Source organism: Vanessa atalanta, chromosome 2 (genome assembly GCF_905147765.1).
Source record: "Vanessa atalanta chromosome 2, ilVanAtal1.2, whole genome shotgun sequence".
NCBI classification, from domain to species: Eukaryota; Metazoa; Arthropoda; class Insecta; order Lepidoptera; family Nymphalidae; genus Vanessa; species Vanessa atalanta.
The window spans coordinates 9,092,516-9,117,578 of NC_061872.1; the positions used below are offsets into that span (position 1 = coordinate 9,092,516).

Sequence of the window (25,063 nt, forward strand, 5' to 3'; positions counted from 1 at the left end):
AAACGAAAAAAAAAAAATGATTTTTAACTTGATAGCTGGTTTTTTTGGAAGTATAATTAGTGCTTTAGCCATTTGCTTAAAATATTCCCGCAATATCACGGCGTCTTACTTTACTTCGTTATCTGTGACGTAACTTATTTCCTTATCTCTTTGTTATTTATTTCACACTTTGTCCTTATTAAAAGTTTTAAAGACATTTTCCTTTGATTCTACACGTTACTGGAAGAATAACTTGGTATTTCCTTACGTTTAAAGGTCAATATGTACGTAATTGTTAGTTCATCATTATCCTCGATGCGTATCAAGTTGATTGACGCGGTAAATCACCATCAGTGGAATATTTTCTAAGCAAACAGAATAAAGTATTATTTAAATTTGCGACCATTGTAGAATTACTATTAACCGCACCTTTTTTTATTATAACTTAAGTCATACCTATTTTGGTTTACTCAAACATTCCGATTTTATAGACAATAAATTATTTTAAATACCTGTTTTTATTATATATTTTATTAAAAGCACGCAAGGAGACTTTGTTTCCTCGGAAACCTGTTTTAGTACTTTCTATCGGAAGATATAAAATGTACGATTGACGACGGACGCCTTTGCTAACTTGATCTTACACTTCTTACATAACAAACTTTTATCAAACTCTAATTCATCGGTTTTTATTGTTACGAATATACCGAGTAAAAGTAAAACCATGCTATTGAATTCTCATTTATGGAATTTCTATTCGCGATCCGATAATGTTTAGATGTAATACGGTAACGATTTATCGAAACTGCACCTAATTGGCTAATTTCAATTTATGTTTACTTATTTATTTTATTTTGTATTTGTTTGTGTGTTGTATTGTTGCAACAACGGGGCCGATTATAGCAATTGAACAATTCTAATAACCGGAGTAGACTATATGTACGTATATAGTGATTCAACGGAGAAATGTTGCTAGCATTCTCGCCATTATTTTTTATTATATATGCATGCGGTCATGATTTGCATGGTAACAATTTTTAATTTTTGTTTTCTATATAATTAAGGCCCTCGTGTTAATAACGTTTATGTAAATAAATAATCTTTGATAATTATATATTCATTTAATCGATTAAAATATATAGGTTATAAAAAAAATGTCCAGCTGGGAATATTTATCTATTTTATCTTTTTCCAAGCAGCTGTTAGTTAAAATATTGATCAATATGAAATCGTTCTATATAGATAAAGAGATGCTTCGCCCGTCTTTCCGTTATTGACAGTATTTATATGAGCAGATGCGGGCGGTGTCACGGTAAAAAGATGAGTGCAATGTTAACGTATGATGCTATTTGTCGGTCTGTTTAACTTCCTGCTTATGACATTATCATGATCGTTATGAAAACGATGGCTCAGGTCAATTACTTTAATATACATAAAACGCTAAAGGGCGGCGTGTAGTCCTACAGACTGTAGGAACGTAAAAGTCTTATTTATTTTATTTATTGCAGCAGTATACATATTAATAATTAATTAATTAGGTGTTAAAATCTGACTTCTATGTTACAATAAAAACATTGAGCTGATAGTTTATTCACGCATCAGTACCTATAGTGATTTGATTGTATAAGGAAAATAAAGTATCCGATTATAATATAATAAACAATATCATTAATATATGATTTAACATAGCACTTATAACGCACTTTTGATTTTGTTGTTCTTTTATTCAATAATTGTAGAAGTACAATATTGACGTTAAGTGTATACCAAGCTTTATGAAATAAAATCTTATGAATTTAATGCAAGAGACATACATGGCAATGTACCTGTCATAGTTAAATAATATTATTTTTCCAATTATTGTATTCGTATACATTTCACATGACCAATAAATCTATTCATTTTAAAACGATAATCGTAATATTATTTTATTAACAAATGTATTTATACAATATTCAACAAAAGTTTTTTTATTTAAAAAAAAAAAACAATTAAAGGTAAAACTGTTTCAAAGATGCAGATTAATAATATTTGAAACGAGATATAACTCTTTTTATATAATAAAAAAAGTATATTTTATTATATTACAAAATACAATGTTGATGCTGATTTTTCTTCGAAATCAAATTCGAATCTTAAATCTCTTCAATATAGCTACAATCGTGCCCGCATCCGCTTTTGGCACACAAAAGGCTTGAATAGTCTCACTTATTACTTTTCTAAACAATCGTTTTCCATATGATGCGGCACTCACGAACATATACCGTTATGACATGACCGCTTAACAGTACCTATTTTTTCTGGAGCAATTTTTATGTCTCCGAATACTTTGATGGTAAACAATCAAAGCTCTTGTTCAAGTTACCCAGGATTGATGGCTAAGATTATTTAATTAATATTAATAATACGAAATATTTTAAATGTTTTGTAATTTGGTGGAATATTGCAAAAAAATGGACAATAAAAAAAAAAACAATAAAATAAAAAACAATAATAATATTTTTATAAAAAATAAATAAAATACAAAATAATTTGCTACACCTATGCTTATCTATATTATATCTAAAAGTCGGTTTAAGAGAAATTTGTAATTTACATATACACCTGTATATTCTTGGAATAACTTTTAAAACTAACAAACACAACTGTACATCATAATTGTATTGGTTAATAGATAGATACCTTGTTTATCTGACGGTATTGCGTACATTTTTAAAGCTGGTTGCAAATTCTGCTAACAAATTGTCACCTTATTTCAATCGAATTAAAAAGTTATCGTTGCCACCGTTTTCCTATTTTACTAACACAACAATCCAGTTGCGGTTCAGTCGAACTTAGATCGAAATATAATAAAGATCGTTGCCGTTACATAAGTACCTCCGTTTGTAGAAAATCGATCGAACTAAAAATCTCATTTCTAAACGCAGTACAGTTTTATTGAAAAGTAATACAGTTTCAAATTTAATTCGGAGCTAATTTAGCTTCATTTGTTATACTGAATCCTCTTGTATATTTTTTTTATAGTGCTTCTTTATTTATTAAATATTATTAAATAACAATATTTTAAGTTGTCTTAGTTTAAAACGTATTTTGGTTAAATTACTAACGTATTTGTATTTATTTACCATAAGAAAGTACGAAATATTATGAAATGACCGTGAAATGAAAATATTAAACTCACTGTTACTACACAGCTCAGTACAAAAACGTTCCCTTAACAAATATGATATGGGTCATTCCATTGCAAAATAGCCTTTATTGCGTTGATTTAAGGTCACGCGTTAACGCATATCTGTGTATGTATAAACTGCAGGTCGTTGATACGGGAGCAGCAAACCGTACTCCTCCATTAGAGGGAACGAGATGGGCATATAAACATTGTTCCGTTTCAGTCTCTTGAAGCCCTTTCTCTGTTAATATAAAAAACTTACGCGTCGGCTACTATGAATAAGACAATTTTGTTCCCTATTTTTTGTACACAATTATTATAATGCCTAATTTTTTTTAAAGTTTTAAATTTTAAATTTCGAATAGATGCGGTTGTTTATTTATGACAATCGCTAATTAAGTAGGTATTTATTATACTTCCGTATTGACTAAATATGTTATAATTCTTCACTAAGACTTTATACTAAAACCTTCGTATAATATACATCAATAGATTGCCTATCTATGAATTAATTTTGGAATTGGTGATGCACATTTAGGAAAAACCAACGCACACATAAACATACAATAAAGGCTTAACATTTTTTAGTCTGTTACTTCTTATAAAAATCGTTCTTATCACTTAGAAACATTTCAAGGTCCCAAACTGTGTTATACTTCGAAAGGGAACTAGTATTTGACCCCGCATAATTTATTATTTAACCCCTATGATAACATGTACACGATGTATTGAATGTCATATTAACTAGCTTATTATATAGGCGGCCTTTGAATCATTTAGAATTTTTTATAGCAATATTTTAAAGCAACATTTTATAGGGTTTGTAAGTTGAACTATAACCAATGAATTTTCTTTGCCATTGATTTGATATTTAGTTAAATTTATAATTAAATTAAATTATTTATACTATATATTAAAGTTTCAAGATGGCCTAATTTGACAACATTACGTATTGTTGGCGGGTCTTCTAAAAATAAAAAAGCCAGTTTATATATTAAAAAATAATAATAATAATGCAGACAAAACCAATAAAAATATCGATAAATCCACTGATAGCGAGAGTCTCCCATTGTTCAAGAAGCAATCCTGGAAAAAGATAGTCAGACCAGCTTTTGCTTGTTGATTTTACTTAACTCCCATCGTTCATCCATCCAATACTAAGTACCATAGGAAAAATCATAGTAATATAAGGTAAATTTTAAGGGTTAATATAAGAAAAGTTTATTTTTACCACATGGACAGGGTAAATCAAAGTTAGTTTCTGTTATTGAACCCGAGTCTGTGTATTCGTAGTCAGGCGGTTAATTGTTTGTGAGTTAAAATAGTACCTTTTAAAGTTATGTCTGTACTTTGTGCGCATACCGAATCAACTATTGTTATTTCTCGAACAAATGAATAATTCAGCCCTCGTAATTCCCAAGCTTTAAGTTTATTTATCGCTGATGATTCATATTTCTATTGAAAAATATTCAAAGCGTAACACTTGCTTGGTTACTTTCTTTATCTGTACTGCTTTAAAGTTAATTTGACTGACAGTTACGTCATACGTGTCATATTTTATTCAGTTAATACACGATGATTTTTTTCTGGTGATTTACAAGCTATAATGGTAATTTTACATCATTTATTTCGAGTCCACTTTTTGTCGGTCAACTATTCTTCATTCGTATTACATTAAAGTTAATTACGAAGATTAATATGTGTCATAATAATATTACTTAGTTATCTTAAAGACAAATACATATGCTGTCATACGTGTAACGTGATATTGGCAGTATATTTTGAGTTAGCGTAGGTATACCTTAAAATAGGTTAAAATTTAACATTTTGGTAATTATCCAACAACAATCTTAATATGCTCGAAATTTATTTTTAATCTGTATTACCATAAAGCTAAATTAAATGACATGTGGTGTCATTTATTCAGTTGCCACAACCTTATTAAAAAAAATGTCTCCTTGTGATTAAATTATATATATGCTGTAATATAAATTTGGAGTAAAACTCATACGTTTTAATAAACTACATCAGTTTGAAAGGTTAACCAGAACACGTGAAGGCCTTCATTTCGAAACAGAAGTACGAAAGGGTAATTCAAGTAGTTAACGGGTTAGGTGTTAATATAAGTAAAATTATTGTAACATGAGAGGCGAAATGACTCAGGTTTACCAAATAAATAAACAAAACAAGCTCGTTGCGGTTATGAGAGTTGTTTTAGGGTGGCAATGCCATTACTGCGTCATATAAATAAAAATAAATGCTCGTTTTATGGGGTTATAAATTACTTTTCATGTTTTTAAATGTAAGAAAAATTTAATTGCTCCATTTCATTTTTTTTTAAATAATTAACGAAATTTTGTACTGTTACTTAATTAAGGTCAAAATTCAAATTACAAATGAGTCTATACATGTCTTTCTGCAAAAGAACTTAATCGATACAAACGAGCACAGTAACCCTAATCACCTGAGAAAGGTTTAAACTTAAATATGACTCAAGTAGATAATAATAGACAATAGCGGATCACGAACGGACATATTTGTATTATGACGATTTAAATTACGAGAAAGAAACGTTCGTAATGAATCGTACGATTTGAATTTGAATAAATGTAATAAGAGATCATTGTAAAGCTTATTACCAGTATTTACTTGATCCTTTATAGTGATAAGACGATGTAATAAAAAAGTATCGGCCTTTTGACACTGCTGGATAAAAGACTTCTGTTTTCTTGATAAGATTTGAACCGTATTCCAGCATGCAATTGAATTGCAGGCTGGAGAATAGACTTGAGGCAGAATTTAATACTCCTTGTTTTCCTTCACCGCTGAGATCGAGATGAATTATAAATAAGCACATGAGAATTCAGTTGTGCTTGCTGTTAGAAGCAATCTTCGGTTTCGATCGACGTGTTCTAACTATTGAACCATTTTTTCTATTGACGATATAAAAAAAATAAAGCGAGTGAATAATCATAGTTGGTTTTTATTAAACACCGGATGCATTTATGTTTCTTATGTCGATAGTGACAGTCGATTTAAAGATAAGAATAATTATATGCATTTTGCACACTCATTTCAGAAGTACATGTCTGATATTTGATTTAGAAAGTAACGTTCGTATGTGACTTTTCCTAGCGCAAGACTTTCGTATCAACAGGCATTCGATTGAAATTATACAAGACGCAAAAATACTTTATCGATAATCATAATAACATTCACAATCAGATAACTTCTGTCTTATTGATTTAAATACATATTAGATGTTATAAAGGTACAATAATTAATTCAACTCCAGTGATTTTTGTAATATATACACGTTTGTATTTCAATGTACTTCATTAACAACGACTATATATGAATGCTATTAATTCTATTGAATCCCTTCACCCTAAATATATTTTTATTATTAGTAATCTATTACAGTCACGGCAATGTGTTCTCACAAGTGTTTTCAATTGATGCGGTACTTGTATTGATCTTTTCGACGATATCTTAAAATAGTTTTTATTAACTACCCGTTTTACATAATAATGAATCAGACCGAGTTATCTAAATATGTAATAAGATGAGTAAGCCCAATTTTTTTTTAGTGTCTTTGAAAATATAGTACGATAAATCATATTCACATGCGTGGTTTAGAGCTCAGGGTTTATTTGCCTGGGGGTCTAATCTTTAGTGCCTTCTTTAGATTAAAATAAATAGACGTTAAGGTATCTTTTTTTTTGCTAAAATATTTTCATTCCAAGATCTCAGCCTATAAGTTACAACTTATAGGCTGAGATCGTGGAATAAAAATATCGTATTACAATACGATTCCAGTATACCGTGACGTCTGTACATAAAGCAACTTTTTCAATTGTTTCGATTTTATATATTTTTCTACAATAAATTCGCAATAAATTGAACGATGTTTTCCATTACACTAACCAGATACGTAAGTACCAAATATAAGAATTATTTTTATCTTATGAATGCTTTGTTTTTAAATAGATGGGTGTCAATAAATGAAAATATTTGAAAAACGTTTAATGTGATATAAAATGACGATAATGTGTTATTACAAATAGTGTACGCAAAATGGCAGTGACTACTTCACCCACAACTTACTATGGATCCCCAATTCATGATGGGTTTGCAACAATCCGTGCCCCGAGAAGTCGAATAAAGATAAGAAATCTAGTTGAACCAAATAATAACGCTAATCTACCTCAAAGGCATTCGGAATATTTTACAATAAATAGGGCGCCTAAGAGTAGCTTTCTAGAGAGTAGCTGTGGGGTGCAATATGTAGCAGGCGAATCTCACAGTATTTACGTAAACAAACCTTCGCGATTTAGCTTTACCGAACCGATTTATGCCAAAGTAACACCACCGCCATCGGAATGCAGTTCACCAGTGAAATCTGTAGCCGATCGCAAGGAAACTCATTATGATTCAATCGACACAAAACCTCGCAGGCGATTAAAAAGCTTAGAACTACCGAAAGATACAGATTCAGGAAGAGAGGAAAAAATTAGTATTGCAAGCTTAACTAACGGCGAACGTCATTCTTATGAGCCGTACGCAACAAACCAGGACGCCACGGAACAGCATTCCGTACGAACGAACACCACGGGATCTTCCGTTGACTATAGAAAGAGAAATAGCGATCGAGATAACTGTTCTGAATCCTCCTCATACCTCACCGATAACGATCGGCCAATATCGAGTTACAGTGACAACTCCACGATACCATCCACCGATACGGAAGACGTTCTAAAAGAATTGCCAAACAAGTCTAGATTTCACAAGTCCCCTCAAAAATATGCAACGCTAAATATGAGGAGACCTAAATTTATAGATCTCAAGCCTCCGAGTATAAGCGAAAATCCGTTTTACGGCAGTCTACACAGAAACAAAATGGGATACCACTCCGAACCAAACACACCCAGTGACGTCAATAACTTGAACGATTCAAGTGGCCTCCCAAGCGAAGTGCAGCAAATACCAAGGATGCCGTTACAGAATAGTAGAAATGGTTTTAAGAGATCAATAAGCGAAACGAACGGTTTCTCGAAACGGCTCAGCTACAGGCATTCCTTCAGTGTAGATTATAAACCACAACAATTCGCCAAGAAGCCTCATAAGTGCTGTGAATGTGTAACTGGTTTAACAGCTGAGGAGGATAGTGAGTCGCCATCTTCGAGGAAGCTAGGAACGTTGTATGAATCTCAAGACCCGAAGGTTGGTTGTCAGACCATTCTTCGTTCGAAACCACCTGTGCCGTGGTGGGAACTGGCAATCAAAAAATCTCGTTACAAGAGCTGTCCTATTCTTGAAGAGGTATGTACAATTTTAGACTAGATTATTTTTGAATCGGAAGCTTAAATTGAAATATTCGTATAATACTTGTAACAAATTATACGAGCACTATTTATGACAGTGCTACAATATAATAGGTAATTAAATGACTTCCGCTCTTAAAAAAATCTTAATTGATTTCTGATTCGGCTGTCGTAAACAGTTACTGACAGGTGTATTCAGTTTAAATTAATTTGTGGTAGCTAAGTACGTGTATTTTATTAATGAAAACATTTGAATACCATCGGGCAATTGATTTCTAAGCTAGATACATAATATTCGACAACTCATTATAACTTGGTTTTAAAATGAATTTCTCACATTATGCAAATTAAATAAAAAATATCAACACATATTTTTTAAATGTCTTTATTACAAATGCCTATTAATTTATGTTAAACGCGTTTTCATTTTACTACTTGACTATAAAAACTTATTATTTAAATGAGAATTCGTCGCATTTGATACCTAACGCATATTTAAAATATTTGTTTAACATATTTGAAAGTTTTGATTATTTATAAAATTCACTTGAGTATAGTAAAATATTTTATCAAGTAATAATAATAAAATGACATTAGTTGTGAATTGAAATCGCTTTTTCAATACGACAGGTGTTTAATAAATCATATTAAAGAGTCCACTGTAATGCTTATGTATGTAAAAAAACAAGCTAAACACCGACAAAAACTGCTACCTGCTTCCAAAGAACTACCAATTTCGAACAGGTGATCTAATCTTGAATCTTCGTTACATTTAAGTCACAATGATTAACCAAAATTTTCCCACGGTAATAAAACCAAAAAAGACTCGTATTTAAAATTTGAATACGAATTTAAATATTAATTATATGAAATTATAAATTAATATTGATATTTCGCTCTTAATATAATAAAAATAAATATTTCAAATTTATCAGAGTACAGAGAATTGAGTTGATTTTTTTTCGATAATTTTTAATCAATTACTAACGTGTAATCTTACTCGCTTGAGTACCTAAGTAGGACCAAGCGCGAGATAAATATCGCTCGGTCAAACGCCTTTCGTACATTGTCCAGTCACACCCGCTATAACATGGCACACTTACCTAACATAGCCGCATCCGCCTGGGACCTTCTCTTATACTTGTTTATGGAGTTATTGCAGTCCTGCTACAGTTATTGTCCTATCAACGCGGAGCTTACAACTATCGTACCACAGACGTATAAGAGCATTGGTAACTCATTAAAATTATATAGACCATAAAAACGGTGTAATTATTTTTGGATTTTCCTGAAAATTTATAAGTGGAAAAAAGTAACTCAGAATAGAGGAAAAAAAATTAAGTAAGTTTTGATTATATTTTAAGTCGAGGATATAATGATTTAAATATTAATAAGCAATGTAATCGGCCAAAAAATTTTTTTTTTTATATTGGTATTGTAAACTACAGCAATAGTCAATCAAACCAAGTCAAAGTCAAGTTGCGTTAGTAAATACAACAATGTAAATTATCATACAAATGCTGCATTACAATTTTTCAATGCCACAAAAACCTTGAATACACTTACAGTTTAGTTAAGACACATTTATAACCCATTAGTATGAACGTGTGGTATTAAAGGCACCGCCGAACGTTCCATCGTTCAAGTCATTTATTGACAACAATGTTGTGCTCTCCGTGCTTCATTTTAAGTCTTTAGAAAACAATTTTTTTAATAGTAAAAAATAAATTTGTTTCGTTTGTGTCGTTGTAAAAATTACCGATAAAATATAGTCGTAAAAACAATCAAAATATTTCGTAATATTAAAATAATATTCTGGAGGTCTGTCGCACCCCAGGTCATTAGGTGTGTGAGATTATTACCTTGATGCTTATAGGTTAAATGTATGTACCTACGGCAAAGCGCGCAAGACACAATGTAATCAAAAAAGGAAGAGTTCAGTTGAACAAATATTCGTTCTTGTTAAGAATGTAACTTCGTTGCCACCGTTGAGTGGGTGATGTGTTTCTTTATTGAATAACTACGAGTAGTTTCAATCGATTACACTCCGATCTAGGACTATTTTAAGTAGTTTGATAAAGAATAGTATATTAATAAGGATGTTTTGAAACAATTGAATTTTTCGTCGTTTATTAACATTGTAAATAATCTTTATGTCATATTATTCAAATATATTGAATATACGACTCGATAGTTTGAAACAAAATGTGTTGTTCTATTTACAAATTTTATATTTATATATATAAGTTTTTATAAATATATGTATATTTATAAAAAACATACAGGCCACCTTATGGTGTGTGGTGGCTCTATCCATAGACATTGGTAAAGTATTTGGCGGAACAATAACTTATGTTTGGTTATTATGTTACTCTGTTAGCAAACCTATCACCAATAATAATAATGAAAAATACTGTTTATTAAATATCATCAATTAATATTTATTATCTATTGTAAAAGTAAATAAGACGCCCTAGTTATTATATCAAATATCTATTTGAATATTGTACGTTAATGTAATGTTATAACAGACACGTGTGGCGTGCCGTCCGTAAAGGTAACGATGGAGGGCATTGTACTTTGTTCGTTTAATGTATTATTTAATTGTTTCGCCTCTAACAAATTAATGCTTGTTTTCCTTCACTTAAATGCATATTGCGTACTTCGTCCGTGAGTAATAATGTGAATTTGATTCTCTTACATAATTCTAAGTGTTTTTGGAGGTCACAGTTTTTCTAATTTATTTTGCTTTAGCAAGATTTAAAAAAGATAAGTATTTGTTAAACCTTATTTTGCATACAACAAGTAACAATATAAATGTCATAGTGCATATATTTAGCAGTCAGCGCTACACAGCGCTTAATATTTTTTTAATTAGGTCTAATCCAACATGGAGTTCACAGAGCGCGGGTGGCACAGCTGCTGACGATGTAGGCAATTATCTTCCACCTGTCTCGCAACCTGTGCAGTTCATTGTCACTCCCTGCACATAGTTCCATTCGATTCGTAATCTAACTGTAGCTTGACACTGCTATGTTCTAGACACACGCGAATGTGTGTTTTTATAAATATACTATCCGTAATATTGCTTAAGCTTGAGTTTAGTACATTTTGAGTATACTTTACTCATAGTTTTAAACGAAATTATTGTTTCTTAATCTAAATCTCTTAATTAAAATTATTAATGTCTGTAGATTTATTGTTATTGACATCATACAATTGTTATTTTTACAAACAGTAATCTATTACCAAGAGATAAATAAAATCGATTTCATAAATAAAACCATTAACAAATATAAAGGGGCGATACGCGTTTTTCCCCGCTTTTAAACATTTCTCGTTAAGATAATATTTAGCTATTAAAACACGCAATACCCTTTAATAAACCTTTTAAAATATACCTTTATATACCTTTAATTTCTATAGTCGTAAATAAAGTAGTGTATGTGTAAAATATATTTAGTACAGAATATCTATTAAATGATTTCAGTTTAATTGCAATTTATTTGAGTTTTTTTTCTTGGTTCTTTTTTTTCAAAACTGATAGCATTTTATATTCAAATCATAGAAATGTAATCATAGTTCCACCGTGTACCTTTTCAATTGCTTGTTATGTTATTAATATTCAATTGACCTTGGAATGCAATGGAAGTCAAGGCAGATGCAAATGATTTTCCTTAACGGCAACAAATAGTATTACATAAAAAGTGATACCTAACGGTAATACGTTAATTTCAGTATTGGAATGCCTACAGGTGGATCATATGGTTAGTTTTTATAGCGATGGCACGCGCATGTGCAAGAGACGGACAATATAATTGACGAAGTGGTACATATGTCTGACGCAGGTGAAATACCATAATAAGAACATAGTACTTATTCTAAAAAAAACTGCGCGCATTCAGAAATGTCATTAAGTACAATAAATTTATTTAAGTGTGTAATTTTTTTTAGCGTTGCAATTAAGGTGGTTGGTGTATAAATTTACCGCGTAAAATAATAAGCGTAATATTCAAGTCGCTTTTAAAAGCGACTTGAATATTACGTTAATTTTAAAATTAGAGATAGAATAATTTTGCATCGGAGTATTTGAGTAATTTAAATTGATTTTCAATCAAAATTCGTATCTCGTCCAGTTAAAAATGTTTCACATACATACAAACGACCAATTCTGAGATTAATAACCTTAAATTAAACTTGATATTCGAGTTTTTTTTCACACAGTTTTTTCAGCATATTTGGGTAGTTTATAACTAATGAATGTATTTTCGATTATAGTGCCTAACATACTCAGGCAAGCACCGTCGTAAAATTATCATTCAAATTCAAAGAAAGGTTTATCTACATGGATACGAAAACTTTATGGAAGGTCATAGGTACAGGGGTCAATAGCCTTTCAATACTATTTACCTCTATGTATTCGTTGGGGTAATATTTAATATAACCACTCCTTATACATGTCTTACCGATCAGTTATGTCCAACCTGTATGTTCATGTTTTAAGTTAATACAATATTGATAGGGATCGTGGTCATTGCCCCTCTTTAATTTCGCTGAGTACTCCTGTGACGTATCAAACAAAGGGTCTTATGTCCAGCTGCACCCATGCCGTTGTAAACGGAAAGTAATTTATTCTGATGACTCATTACTTTACTAACATTTAAATAAATAATTGTAGGCAAAAGATGATGGCCCAGTGGACAAAACAAATGACGATTAACCAAAGGTCAGGCTTTCAAATATGAGCAATCATATTTGAAAGCTTTCTTAAAGTATCTATATATCGAAGAGAATCAAATATAGATAATGTTACTACTTTTTATTAATACCATACATTCCTGATAATTTTCCCTCTTTAATTGTATACATGTATATGATTTTACCTAACAATTATACTTGTAATTATTATATTGCCTAATTATTATCTTATTAACGATTAATTATTAACGATTTCAATACAAATGACTTGTAATCGCGTTACGATTCTTATATTTTTGACATCTTTGTAATTTGTTGATTTATACGACATGATAAGAATCGATTCCAGCATCAGCCTCCCACATGTTGTCGTCCTGCCAAATTAATTAAATCACTCAGTTTCACAGTCCGATGAAGTCATACACAAAATTAAGACACCGTTGTTACATCATAATCAAATAGACGTTCAAGTAGAGAGATGTTTACGATCATATTCGACAGGTAATTACCTTGTCATCATCTCCACAAGAACCAGTTCCGCTTGTACTTGAGGCGATTTAAATAATTATCGGCTTCGACCGTAACCGCTATCCAAAAAAACGGTATCAGGAAACTTCATCCGTTCGTGGTCATATCTAATTTCGAAACTAGATTCTTACTTACACGAGCTTGAAAGTATGTGATCTTTGATTGATTAGTAAACAAACTATCATTCGATTTACGATCTTAAATACACTTTAGTGTTCCATAAAATAAACTTTATAGAGTACATTGAAGTTGTATTACAAAAGATCTTTAAACAATCTAAAATGTTTGTACATATAAACTCTCGTTTACAACTTTCAACTCTAGAGTACTTGGAAGGTGTGGAAGTTATTTTAATACATATATTAAATTATACAAAAGTGCTCTATGTAAAGTGGAGAGCGTTATGCTAAAATGTTGGAAAGTAAAAAATACACCAAATAAGAAACACGCAAGATTTACGGCGGAAGTGCTGGAGTTTTTTGCTCTTTCGCGGTCGTTACCGTATCGCAATCGACGACTTTTATTTTTGGAATGTTTGTTTACAAGTGACGTGATTTCCACGTGCTCAAAAAATTGGATGTTTATATATTATCGACGCTGAAGGTTCCCAGAGAAAGCTGAAATAAACCAAATACGTTTTTGCAGTGTCTGAATGTAGCATTGTGGGCCAAATTGAAACGTAACGTTTGTTGTTTTATAAATCATATTTACCTTCCATAAATATCGTGGCTCACCTTATTCTTACTGTAGTGGGGGATGATGGAATATGTTCCATTATCTCTTAAATATGACTTTGGTGTCTAACACTTGAACATTTACGAACTCTTTAATTGACTTTATTTTTTTTTGTTCACAGGCACATGTTGTATCAGCCTTCGAGCAAAGTCTTTCAAATATGACACAGCGCTTGCAGCAGCTCACAGCAACAGCAGAACGAAAAGTATGAATCTCATACATTTCTCACTATTCTATAATTATTATTATGTTATTCTAATCGTCAGTGTGTTGAGGATATATGATATATATTTCAATATTAATTGTATTCTTCAATTATTAAAATCATAGTATAATTTAACTCCAGCATTCGATTAGATATATATTAAGTATAAATTGGCCTTAATCACGATTATTCGCTCCAATTATATTTGAAACGACATGAAAGATATGGAGAAATTTTCTATGAATATGTATACTATCTGGGATGATTAGTCGTCTTTTCTATATTAAGGCTAACTCAAATCGGTTTCTAGTTAAGGAAAACTTGTTGGGTATGCTCTCGATAACCTAATAAATGTAATGACATTGTTCAATTAGTTCATTAAAAGTATAAATAAAATTAAATATTCTATTCTATTACTTTTGTAAAACTACAAATATATTTCTTGTTTTTTTATAATTTACCAAAAACTACAGCTATGTAAAATAAGTTTTACTAATTACGTCAAATGTTTATATATAAATGATATGATATACAAATAATATATATAAATCAATTTGAAACATGTAGGTGAATTAAATCCTTATGTATAATAAAATTTATGCTTTCATAATGTTTTCATAAACGAACAAGATGAATTTGCTATCTTTGCACTTGATACATTTCTTCCGCGGGTGTCTTTCTAGTTTCCACGCACCTTGCTCGGATTATAAGGTGTGACAGTATAATAATGTCGACTTAATCAGTGAAATATGAGCGGCTAATTAGCTTTATAGTACAATTTCTCCCCTACATTAACAAATTTCACCTGCGACGCTCGGAGCTTTCTATCAATTAATGTTTATCAAAAGCATTTATATTCAAAATTAGATACGAATTTATACACTCGTAATAATCATGGAACTATTTCATATTACCAGAATACATAAAAAGAAAACTTCTTTAGATAAGTTTATTTTTAAACTTGATCAAAAGAAAATTGTACCTAGAAAGTAGTTAGACTTGCTTAAAGTAAAAAGTATTACTAGGACATAAAACGCGACGTGTGCTTTTTCTTTACTCATTAAATTAGTATAAACATGTAGAGAAGACAAGAAATAAGAAAATAATAAATGATTTATTATTAGATTTCGAATCTCCATTTCAATTCGTAAAAATATTAATGAATGTTTTCTTTCCATTAGGATTCAGAGTTGACTGAATTGCGCCAAACTATTGAACTGCTTCGGAAGCAGTCGATTCAAGCTGGTCTGACCACTGCACATATGCAGTCCATGGGCATACGAGCTGATGGCGTCAATGTCACAGGACCGGTAAGTTATAATAAAATATTAAAAGTCTTAAGATATTCTCCTGTTCATTAAATGAGGATGCCCATTTTTTTTTGGGGACGCTGACCCTTGATTGCCACTGAATTACTTGACTGTAGTAAAATATTTCGACAAACAAAAAACGCAAGCGCCATCTCGGTTTTTGCAATGAAAATATAAGTTATATCAAATTTCCGTATTCTTTAATTGTATAGAGTTAAGCACCACGAGCTGGGGTGTGCGTTTACGTCAGAGATGATATCTGCTCTCGACGCCTCGGCAGCCTTGAAGGACAGGACCTATCAATTATCTGGCTGCGTGTAGATTGTGACGACCATCCGCGAATCTACGCTTGCCTTTATAGGTCCCATAGCGGTAATGCCGAAACCGACCGACTGGTTGAGCACGTCCAAATGGCTACAGATTCCGTACTGCAGCAGATCCCATCCGCAGAGATCGTTATTCTTGGCGATTTTAATGCCCACCATGCCGAATGGCTTGGATCGCGCACTACCGATCATGCGGGTAGATCTGTTCTCGACTTCGCTTTAGCATATGATTTGACACAACTAGTCCCCTCGCCAACGCGAATACCAGACGTGGAGGATCATACACCTTCCCTGTTGGACCTTCTGCTGACTTCCCATCCGGATGGCTACCAGGTTATCGTCGAACCCCCTCTGGGCTCGTCGGACCACTGTCTCGTCCGAAGTACAGTGCCGGTTGCGCGTTACTCACGACCTCGTTTCGTGGGCTGCCGCCGAGTGTGGCACTACAGGTCAGCAGATTGGGATGGGATGCGGTCCTTCTTTGCATCCTACCCATGGGGGCAGGTTTGTTTCTCGCCGGATGATCCGAGTGTTGTTGCTGACTCTGTTGCCGATGTGGTACTTCAGGGTATGGAACTATTCATTCCGTATTCTGCGGTCCCCATCGGTGGCAAGTCCCAGCCCTGGTTTGGTCGTTTCTGCAAAACGGCTTCAGGCAGAAAATGGGAACGCTACCAAGACTGGGCTAACGCATCAGCGTCTCGTGATGTAAATACCAGCGCAATCAGAAAGGAATATAACTCTGCCTCTAGGTCCTTCAAAAACGTGATTGCTAAGGCGAAGACGGAGTACATTGGCAGAATTGGCGAGAGACTGGTGCGCCTCCCTTCAGGAACACGTGCGTTCTGGTCTCTCGCCAAGGCTGTCTTAGGGAATTTCTGTCAGCCTTCCTTACCATCTCTGCACAAGGACGGTGAGTCATTGGCCCATACAGCGAAGGAGAAGGCTGATCTTTTAGGCTCTCTCTTCGCAGCGAACTCGATTCTGGATGACCGAGGAAAGTCACCACCAACAATCCCGCGGTGTGATACCACGATGCCGGAGGTTAAATTCCGGCAAAGTGCAGTTCGTAAAGCACTTCTTTCCTTGGATATTCATAAGTCGAGTGGACCCGATGGCATCCCTCCAATCGTGCTACGGACTTGTGCTCCCGAGTTGGCGCCGGTCTTAACGCGTCTTTTCCGGCAATCCTATGCATTCGGCGTCGTCCCGAACTCCTGGAAGACTGCTTTGGTGCATCCGATCCCTAAAAAGGGCAACCGCTCAGACCCGTCCAATTATAGGCCTATAGCCATCACCTCCTTGTTCTCCAAGGTAATGGAGTCCATTATAAACTGCCAGCTCCTGCGGTACCTAGAGGAGTACCAGCTGATTAGCGACCGCCAGTACGGTTTCCGTCGGGGTCGCTCAGCCGGTGATCTTCTAGTTTACCTTACTCATAGATGGGCGGAAGCAGTTGAGAGCAAAGGGGAGGCATTAGCAGCCAGTCTGGACATAGCGAAGGCCTTCGATCGCGTGTGGCACAAAGCGCTTCTTTCGAAGCTTCCTTCCTATGGGCTTCCCGGGAAATTATGCAATTGGATTACCAGTTTTTTGGCAGATCGGAGCATCAAGGTCGTTGTCGACGGTGCATGCTCTGACTTAAAATTCGTCAATGCTGGTGTTCCACAAGGCTGTGTTCTATCACCCACTCTGTTTCTTCTGCATATCAATGACTTGTTGCAAATCAGTAACATTCATTGCTATGCAGACGACAGCACCGTAGACACCTCATACACCGGCCGTGCTAATATTTCTCGGGAAAACGTCGAAGAAAACCGGAACAAACTTGTATCTGAAATCGAGTCTTCGTTAAACAAAGTCTCGAACTGGGGTCGGCTAAACCTAGTTCACTTCAACCCCAAAAAGACGCAAGTTTGCGCGTTAACTGCTAAAAAAACACCATTTGTCGTATCTCCACGATTCGAGAACATTCCGTTAGCCGCTACAGCTAGTATCGGAATACTTGGCGTTGATGTTTCGAGTCTCGTTCAGTTCCGCGGTCAATTGGAAGGCAAAGCCAAATTGGCATCAAAAAAGCTTGGTGTGCTCAGCAAGGCAAGACAGTATTTCACGTCGGCCCATCGTCTAAGACTATACAAGGCGCAAATTCGGCCTCACATGGAATACTGCTCTCACCTCTGGGCGGGTGCTCCCCAGTACCAGCTCCTTCCATTTGACCGTATCCAACGTAGAGCGGCTCGAATTATCGACGATCAAGCCCTTTCCGATCTGCTTGATCCTTTGGCTTTGCGTAGAGATGTTGGATCGCTCTGCATCTTCTACAGAATTTATCACGGGGAATGTTCCGAGGAATTGTTCGAATTAATCCCGGCTGCTGAATTTCACCTTCGGACATCTCGTCAAAATTCCAAATATCACCCGCACCACCTAGATGTCCGAAAATCCACAACAGCGCGATTTTTAAGACATTTTCTGCCTCGCACAACCACTCTGTGGAACCAGCTTTCGCCGGCGGTTTTTCCGAACCGATACGACTTGGGAACCTTCAAGAAAAGAGCGTACTCTTTCCTGAAAGGCCGGCAACGCACCTGCAAGCCCCCCGGTGTTGCAGATGTCCATGGGCGGTGGTAGTCACTTTCCATCAGGTGAGCCTCCTGCTAGTTTGCCACCTTATGACATAAAAAAAAAAAAAAAAAAAAAAAAAAAAAAAAAAAAAAAAAAAAAAAAAAAAAAAAAAGAGAGCGTACCGTACCTGTAACGCATCAGTTAGTACCTACGCCAAAGGGTTATTATAAGTGTATCTTTTTAAACTCCGGTAATGAAGAATGTGTATTAGATGGAAAACTCACGTCAGCCTTAAGCGATTTAACTGAATATCGACTGCCAATGCCCTTTGCATTTGGGCAAACAATTGCGATCAGCGATTGCCAGATACACGCATTAACGTCCTCTCATTTACCTACTAACTTTCCAATAACCAATTCTTGTATTCATTGCAAGAACATATCTTTGCGTGCAGTAATAACTGGCTCGGCTCTATAGTTAATATCATTAGTTGAAATCAATCTCGATGATCAATCATCCTACAACGCAATAGTTGAGGTTAAAATAAAACATCACGTGCACTTTGAGAATACGTTTCTATATTAATATGATTGATATATAACATACATAAAATTCAATTTCAGTTACGATCTTGCAAAACAGCTTGAAACCAAAGAAATGTGTGAAGGTTGTTCTGAGGTATCAAATGTAATCTTATGATAATTATGTTTGATTTGTCACTTTGTCTTTTGTAATTAGGGTAGGTACACATCGCGAGCTCGCGACGGTGTACATTGAGCCTTGTGATTAAATTAACCAAGTTATGTAGGCCGGCCATCAATCGTTACATCATTAGAACTCCTGATAAAATGAGATCACGTACATAATGGAGCTTTAATTAAAACGGTAAGGCTAAGTGGACTCACGAGTGCGTTCAGCCGCGTTTGTCCAGTGAATATCTAATAACTAGTGATACTATTCACACCTTTTTTTTAAATATCTTCTTCGCTTTGATGATATAGCTTGTCTGTGGTGATTATATAATTATATGGATTGATTTTTTCAATTCTGAACATGTTGGCGTTCACTCTAGATATTTAAGGAAGTCCGTTTAGGCTCAACTTAATTTACAATAATAAGACTAAATAAATAATTAATGACGTGCTGAACAAAACGGAAGCCATCAAAATAATTGATTACAGTATAACAGATTCGAGAATCATTTTTGAAAAGTATAATTATTGTTAATGAAAAAAAATCACAACATCGTACATCAGTTTCATTAGCGCTCCGTCAAAAAGACATTAATTCAATAAATAATCGACACGCCACTGTATGAATAATTCAAAGTATCATAATTAAAACAGGACATTATGTAATTAATAACACTGCAACGAACTAAACCATAACATAACGATCAATCATTTTTTGTTTAACTTTAATTTAATATTGTTCTTTGTTTAATTATCATTTATATTATTTATTTATTTAACCTATTATTATTATTATTATTGTTATAACTAATACATATTATAAGGAATAAAGTATCGAAAACGAAGCTGTCACTTATAAATAATAATATTATGTAAGACCACATTCTCGATAATTGAAGAAACGCAACCTTTGTTAGTTATTGTTATTTTATTGGATACTTGTAAAAAATCTATAATGTCTACAAAATCGAAAAGCTCGTGTACTGGTTCTAAGTAATGTAAATACGTGAGAAAACGCAGTTAGATCATTGATATGGTACCAATCACACGCTTTTTAGATATATGAAACCAGAACAGTTGCGAAGTGCACACGTGAAAGTCGAAGCCGAATAAATGGCATAAGTGACCACAATTGTAGAAGTAAGCCACGTTTGCATTAAATTGACCATCAATAGGTCTCGTTCTAAATATCAGACGTCAACAGTTGAGACATAACGTCCTGTTTATGCTTGACGCTATATCGTGTGAATATAATTATTTTAATTAGCCGTCTAATTTTAATCTCAACATCTTGAATCGAAGCTATGCGATACCGTGAAGTTTATTCGTCATATCATTCGGTATATCGGAATTTATATTTTAAAATTATTTCCCGTTTTAAAGTCGAAATATTTTAACTATATTTACTATATATATGTTTGAAATGTTCATTAAAAAGGGCAATTTAAAAAAAAAATCAAAATACCTAATGTAGTTAATAATATTATTACACACGTATCTATGATCAATTGATCACATTAGTTTGAAAGAACTTTGTACAAAAAAAAAAACTAAAAAGAAAAAAAACTCATTTTATGACAAGTTTTTTTAAAAAAAAACTGTATACTCGTCTCAATATCTATTATTAATCACATCATAATTAATTATTCGAATGTTTTGCATCTAGGATCCAAACACGACACACACTCAACAATCTTCGCCTCAGCGGTTAGCTCAAGGCAATGGTGCCATCACGCGCCACCTCTCCACCGATAGCGTATCTAGTATAAACAGCCTCAGCAGTGGGTCGTCAGCACCTCATGATAAAAAACATAAGAAAAAGGGATGGGTGAGTTAATATTTTTTAAGTTTTATTTATTATTATGTGTTATAGTTTTGAGATTTCGCTAAATAAAATAGGTGACCAAAAGTAGTGAAATATTTATTCAATTTTAGTTACTAAACGTCTGTTTATTAATCGTGAAGACTTTTTCGACATTTTTTTTATTTTTACAAGAAACTTTTAGTATGATCTAAATGTTATTATTTGTCTGACACAGTTGCGCTCATCGTTTACAAAAGCGTTCTCAAGAAATGCCAAGATATCTAAAACGGCGAAGCACTCTTCCCTCGGGCAATTGTCTTCACAAGACAGCTCGTCGGGCTCTCATCACTACGACGATCCGCACACGATCCGCGAAGGAAGCAACGAGAATAGTCTAGAACATTCCCACGAAACTCTTGACAATGCTAAAGACAAAACGACGTGCCCTCCAGCGAATACTGAAGAACAGACCAAAGGTAAATTACGCAAACTACATTTCTGCCGACGTATTCAATTCGCTAATGTCGAAATCCCATCTGTTCGATGCATTAGCATAACTAATTCTGTATCGCACATGTTGCATTTGTTCGATAAATATAAGCTGGAGAAATTAGGTTAAGTGAAAGCTTTATGTCGTACTAGTGCTTGTCATTTAAGAGCCCTAAGTAAATTCATTAATATGTAAGTAAACATTTTTAATAAACAGAAAGTGAAGAGGCGACAAAATAACCGATTTGTTACTTGACATCTAATATTTATTTCAGAAAAACCAGATCAGTCGGGCTTAGTCGACGAATTGAAGAGACAATTACGAGAAAAAGATTTGGTGCTAACAGATATAAGGCTTGAGGCGCTCAGTTCCGCTCATCAACTCGAAAGTCTTAAAGACACTGTCATAAAGATGAGGGTAAATACAATTTCATTACAATTCGTTTGAAAATAAATTTCTTGTTTTAAATAAGAATAACCGAAAAAAAAAACAAATTATATATAATGTTAAAATTTATACAGAACGAGATGTTGAACCTGAAACAAAACAACGAGAGATTGCAACGTCTAGTTACATCTAGGTCATTGGCTGGTAGCCAAAGCTCTTTGGGTACGGGAGGATCTGCGGTAGAGGATCCCAGGAGATTCAGTCTTGCAGACCAAGCTACCATGCATCAGGTACTGTAAATGTATTTATTGATTGTAAATATCAATTAATGAAATACTCTTTCATTGTTGCTCAGCTTTGATCAATTGATTTTTTATATAAATTTAAAAAAGTCTCTCTCATGTGTCATTAACGAAAAATTTCATACTCCTCCGATATTTTTACTTGAACGTGTTAAGACGTGTATAATTTTTTTGACAAATAAATATAACTAATATAACATATAAGTGTAACTTATATATTATTTTTTTATTATTTTTTCAGGCTGCCATTGATATTCATTCTCAGCCTTTAGATCTAGACTTTAATTGTATGTCGTCGACTCCATCTCGAGACCTTTCAAAGAAAGGATCTCCAAAATCTAGTATGGTCGAGCCAATATACGGTAACAAGGCTGTTTGTGAATTAAATGAAAATAGTGAAGCCTTATTGGGAGCTTTAAATGGTGCAAGTGACATATTTACGAATGGGCTTAGTGCCGGGGACAGGATGAGCGGTGATTACGATATCAATACAGTGCTACCTCCCCCTAAAAGCCGTGAGTTAGCGATAGGAGAAAGCTATTCAGATATCGGTAAGTTTTTATTGCATTCTTATCGTTGCGTAAGTTGGTGACCGAAGAATTATCTCTTACACACTCCATTACATTCTCAGGTGTCGCTGACAGTCAGGGCGATACGACGGACGGAAAGAAAATAGCGATCGCTGTATATTTAGGGCAACCGGAAACATTCCAAAGATATTTCGAAGAAGTCCAAGACACATTAACTGAATCGGAGTGCAGATTTTATGCAAAGCAAACTGCTAGTGCATTTAACAATCACTTCGATAAACAACCCAGTTTCGATTCACCGAGGATGTCTCAGAACCACAGCCCCGAAATTGAAACTCAAGATTATCCGCAATCTATAAATAAATCGAACACGAATAGCCTTAAAAGTAATAAGTCAACGCACAGTAATTCATATAAGAACGTGTACAATAGTGATTCGACAATAAACTGCAATGAGTTTACTATTGCGTACACGTACATATCTGGCAAGACGACTTGGCAGAATTTAGACTATATAGTTAGGAAAACATTCAAGGACTACCTATCCAGGATAGATCCTGGAACGAATCTTGGTCTGAACACTGATTCCATAACGTCCTATCACTTGGGAGAAGCAACACGTGGACCTGAAATCTGTTTTCCTGAATTATTACCGTGCGGTTATATAATCGGCACCGTCAATACTTTGTATATTTGTTTGCAAGGAGTCGGAAGCTTAGCTTTTGATAGTCTCATACCAAAAAATATTGTATATAGGTATGTATAATTATATTATCGGATTGGGAATTCATTGAATCTTCGAGATTATTGACGTTGTTTTTGTAATTTGTAGGTATGTTTCACTATTGTCTGAACACCGGAGGGTAATACTTTGCGGACCAAGCGGCACGGGAAAATCATATTTGGCGGCTAAATTGGCGGAATTCTATGTACAAAGGACGCAGCGAAGAGGAAATCCAGTTGAAGCCGTAGCAACATTCAAGTGAGTTTTCCTATATTTTCTTATTTCCTGTAATCAAATAAATCCTAAACGTTTTTAAAGTATCAAGTTTTAAAGATCGAAAACAGTTTAACGTTTTCTTTTCAGTAAATGTTATTATTGGATATATATATATATATATATTTGATAAATAAAAGTAGTAAGTTAAATATTTAATTTAAATCAATAGCGTGGACCGTAAATCATGTAACGAGCTGCGCGCCTACCTCGCCAACATCGCGGAGCAGTGCGGCGGCGCGGCGGGCGAGGAGCTGCTGCCCGCCGTCGTGGTGCTCGACAACCTGCAGCACGCCTCCGCGCTGGGCGACGCCTTCGCCGGCCTACTGCCGCCCGACAACAGGAACATGCCTGTCATCATCGGTACGGCCTCTACTGACCTGAAATACTTAAATTCTCTTTTATTATTTATCATTTTATTTACTTCATCACATTCGGCATCATTATATATGGCAGTTGTTTTAATGCCGTGATATCAGATCCGAAAGAGACAACATCTTAAACTCTTGGGTGGCAGCGCTTTGATAGTGTAAAAAAAGTGAAATTTATCTACCCTGCAATGAAAACGAAAAATGGCAGCGTTTTCCATATAGTGAGCTGTGACCATAATAAATCTGTCTTATTTCATCGATATATACACCAATAATATCTTTAACTATAACTCAGTGCTGCAGGCGACACTGTTCTGTCGTAAATCAGATACATATACGCATATAATATGAAGCATCTATATTCGTATCTGACATGTGGGATATTTAAGACGTATTTGCAGTTGAATTCTGTACGACCAACAAATCAGTTTTTTAAGCTGCATAAATATCAAATTCTACGATCATTTTAAAAATATGTCCTTTTCTGCACAGGTACCATGTCCCAAGCAACATGCAATACGACAAATCTCCAACTACATCATAACTTCAGGTGGCTGCTCACTGCCAATCATATGGAACCAGTAAAGGGATTCTTGGCGCGGTACGTAAAATAAAGAAAATAGTTGTATTCATTTGCAAGAGAAAAAT

At 34.0% G+C, this 25,063-nt stretch overlaps 1 protein-coding gene across 6 annotated transcripts in view; it reads left to right on the forward strand.

Moving 5' to 3' along the window:
• The window catches only part of LOC125075009 (protein sickie), a 213,036-nt gene that overhangs the window by 185,318 nt on the left and 2,655 nt on the right, over positions 1–25,063 (forward strand). For all 6 annotated transcript variants that reach the window (XM_047686553.1, XM_047686560.1, XM_047686569.1 and 3 more), the window contains 11 exons: positions 14,555–14,638; positions 15,820–15,948; positions 21,201–21,362; positions 21,574–21,814; positions 22,103–22,245; positions 22,350–22,505; positions 22,759–23,068; positions 23,149–23,803; positions 23,880–24,029; positions 24,217–24,407; positions 24,908–25,016. In XM_047686553.1, coding sequence (XP_047542509.1) covers positions 14,555–14,638; positions 15,820–15,948; positions 21,201–21,362; positions 21,574–21,814; positions 22,103–22,245; positions 22,350–22,505; positions 22,759–23,068; positions 23,149–23,803; positions 23,880–24,029; positions 24,217–24,407; positions 24,908–25,016 — 2,330 coding nt within the window. The remainder of the gene's footprint in view (positions 1–14,554; positions 14,639–15,819; positions 15,949–21,200; positions 21,363–21,573; positions 21,815–22,102; positions 22,246–22,349; positions 22,506–22,758; positions 23,069–23,148; positions 23,804–23,879; positions 24,030–24,216; positions 24,408–24,907; positions 25,017–25,063) is intronic.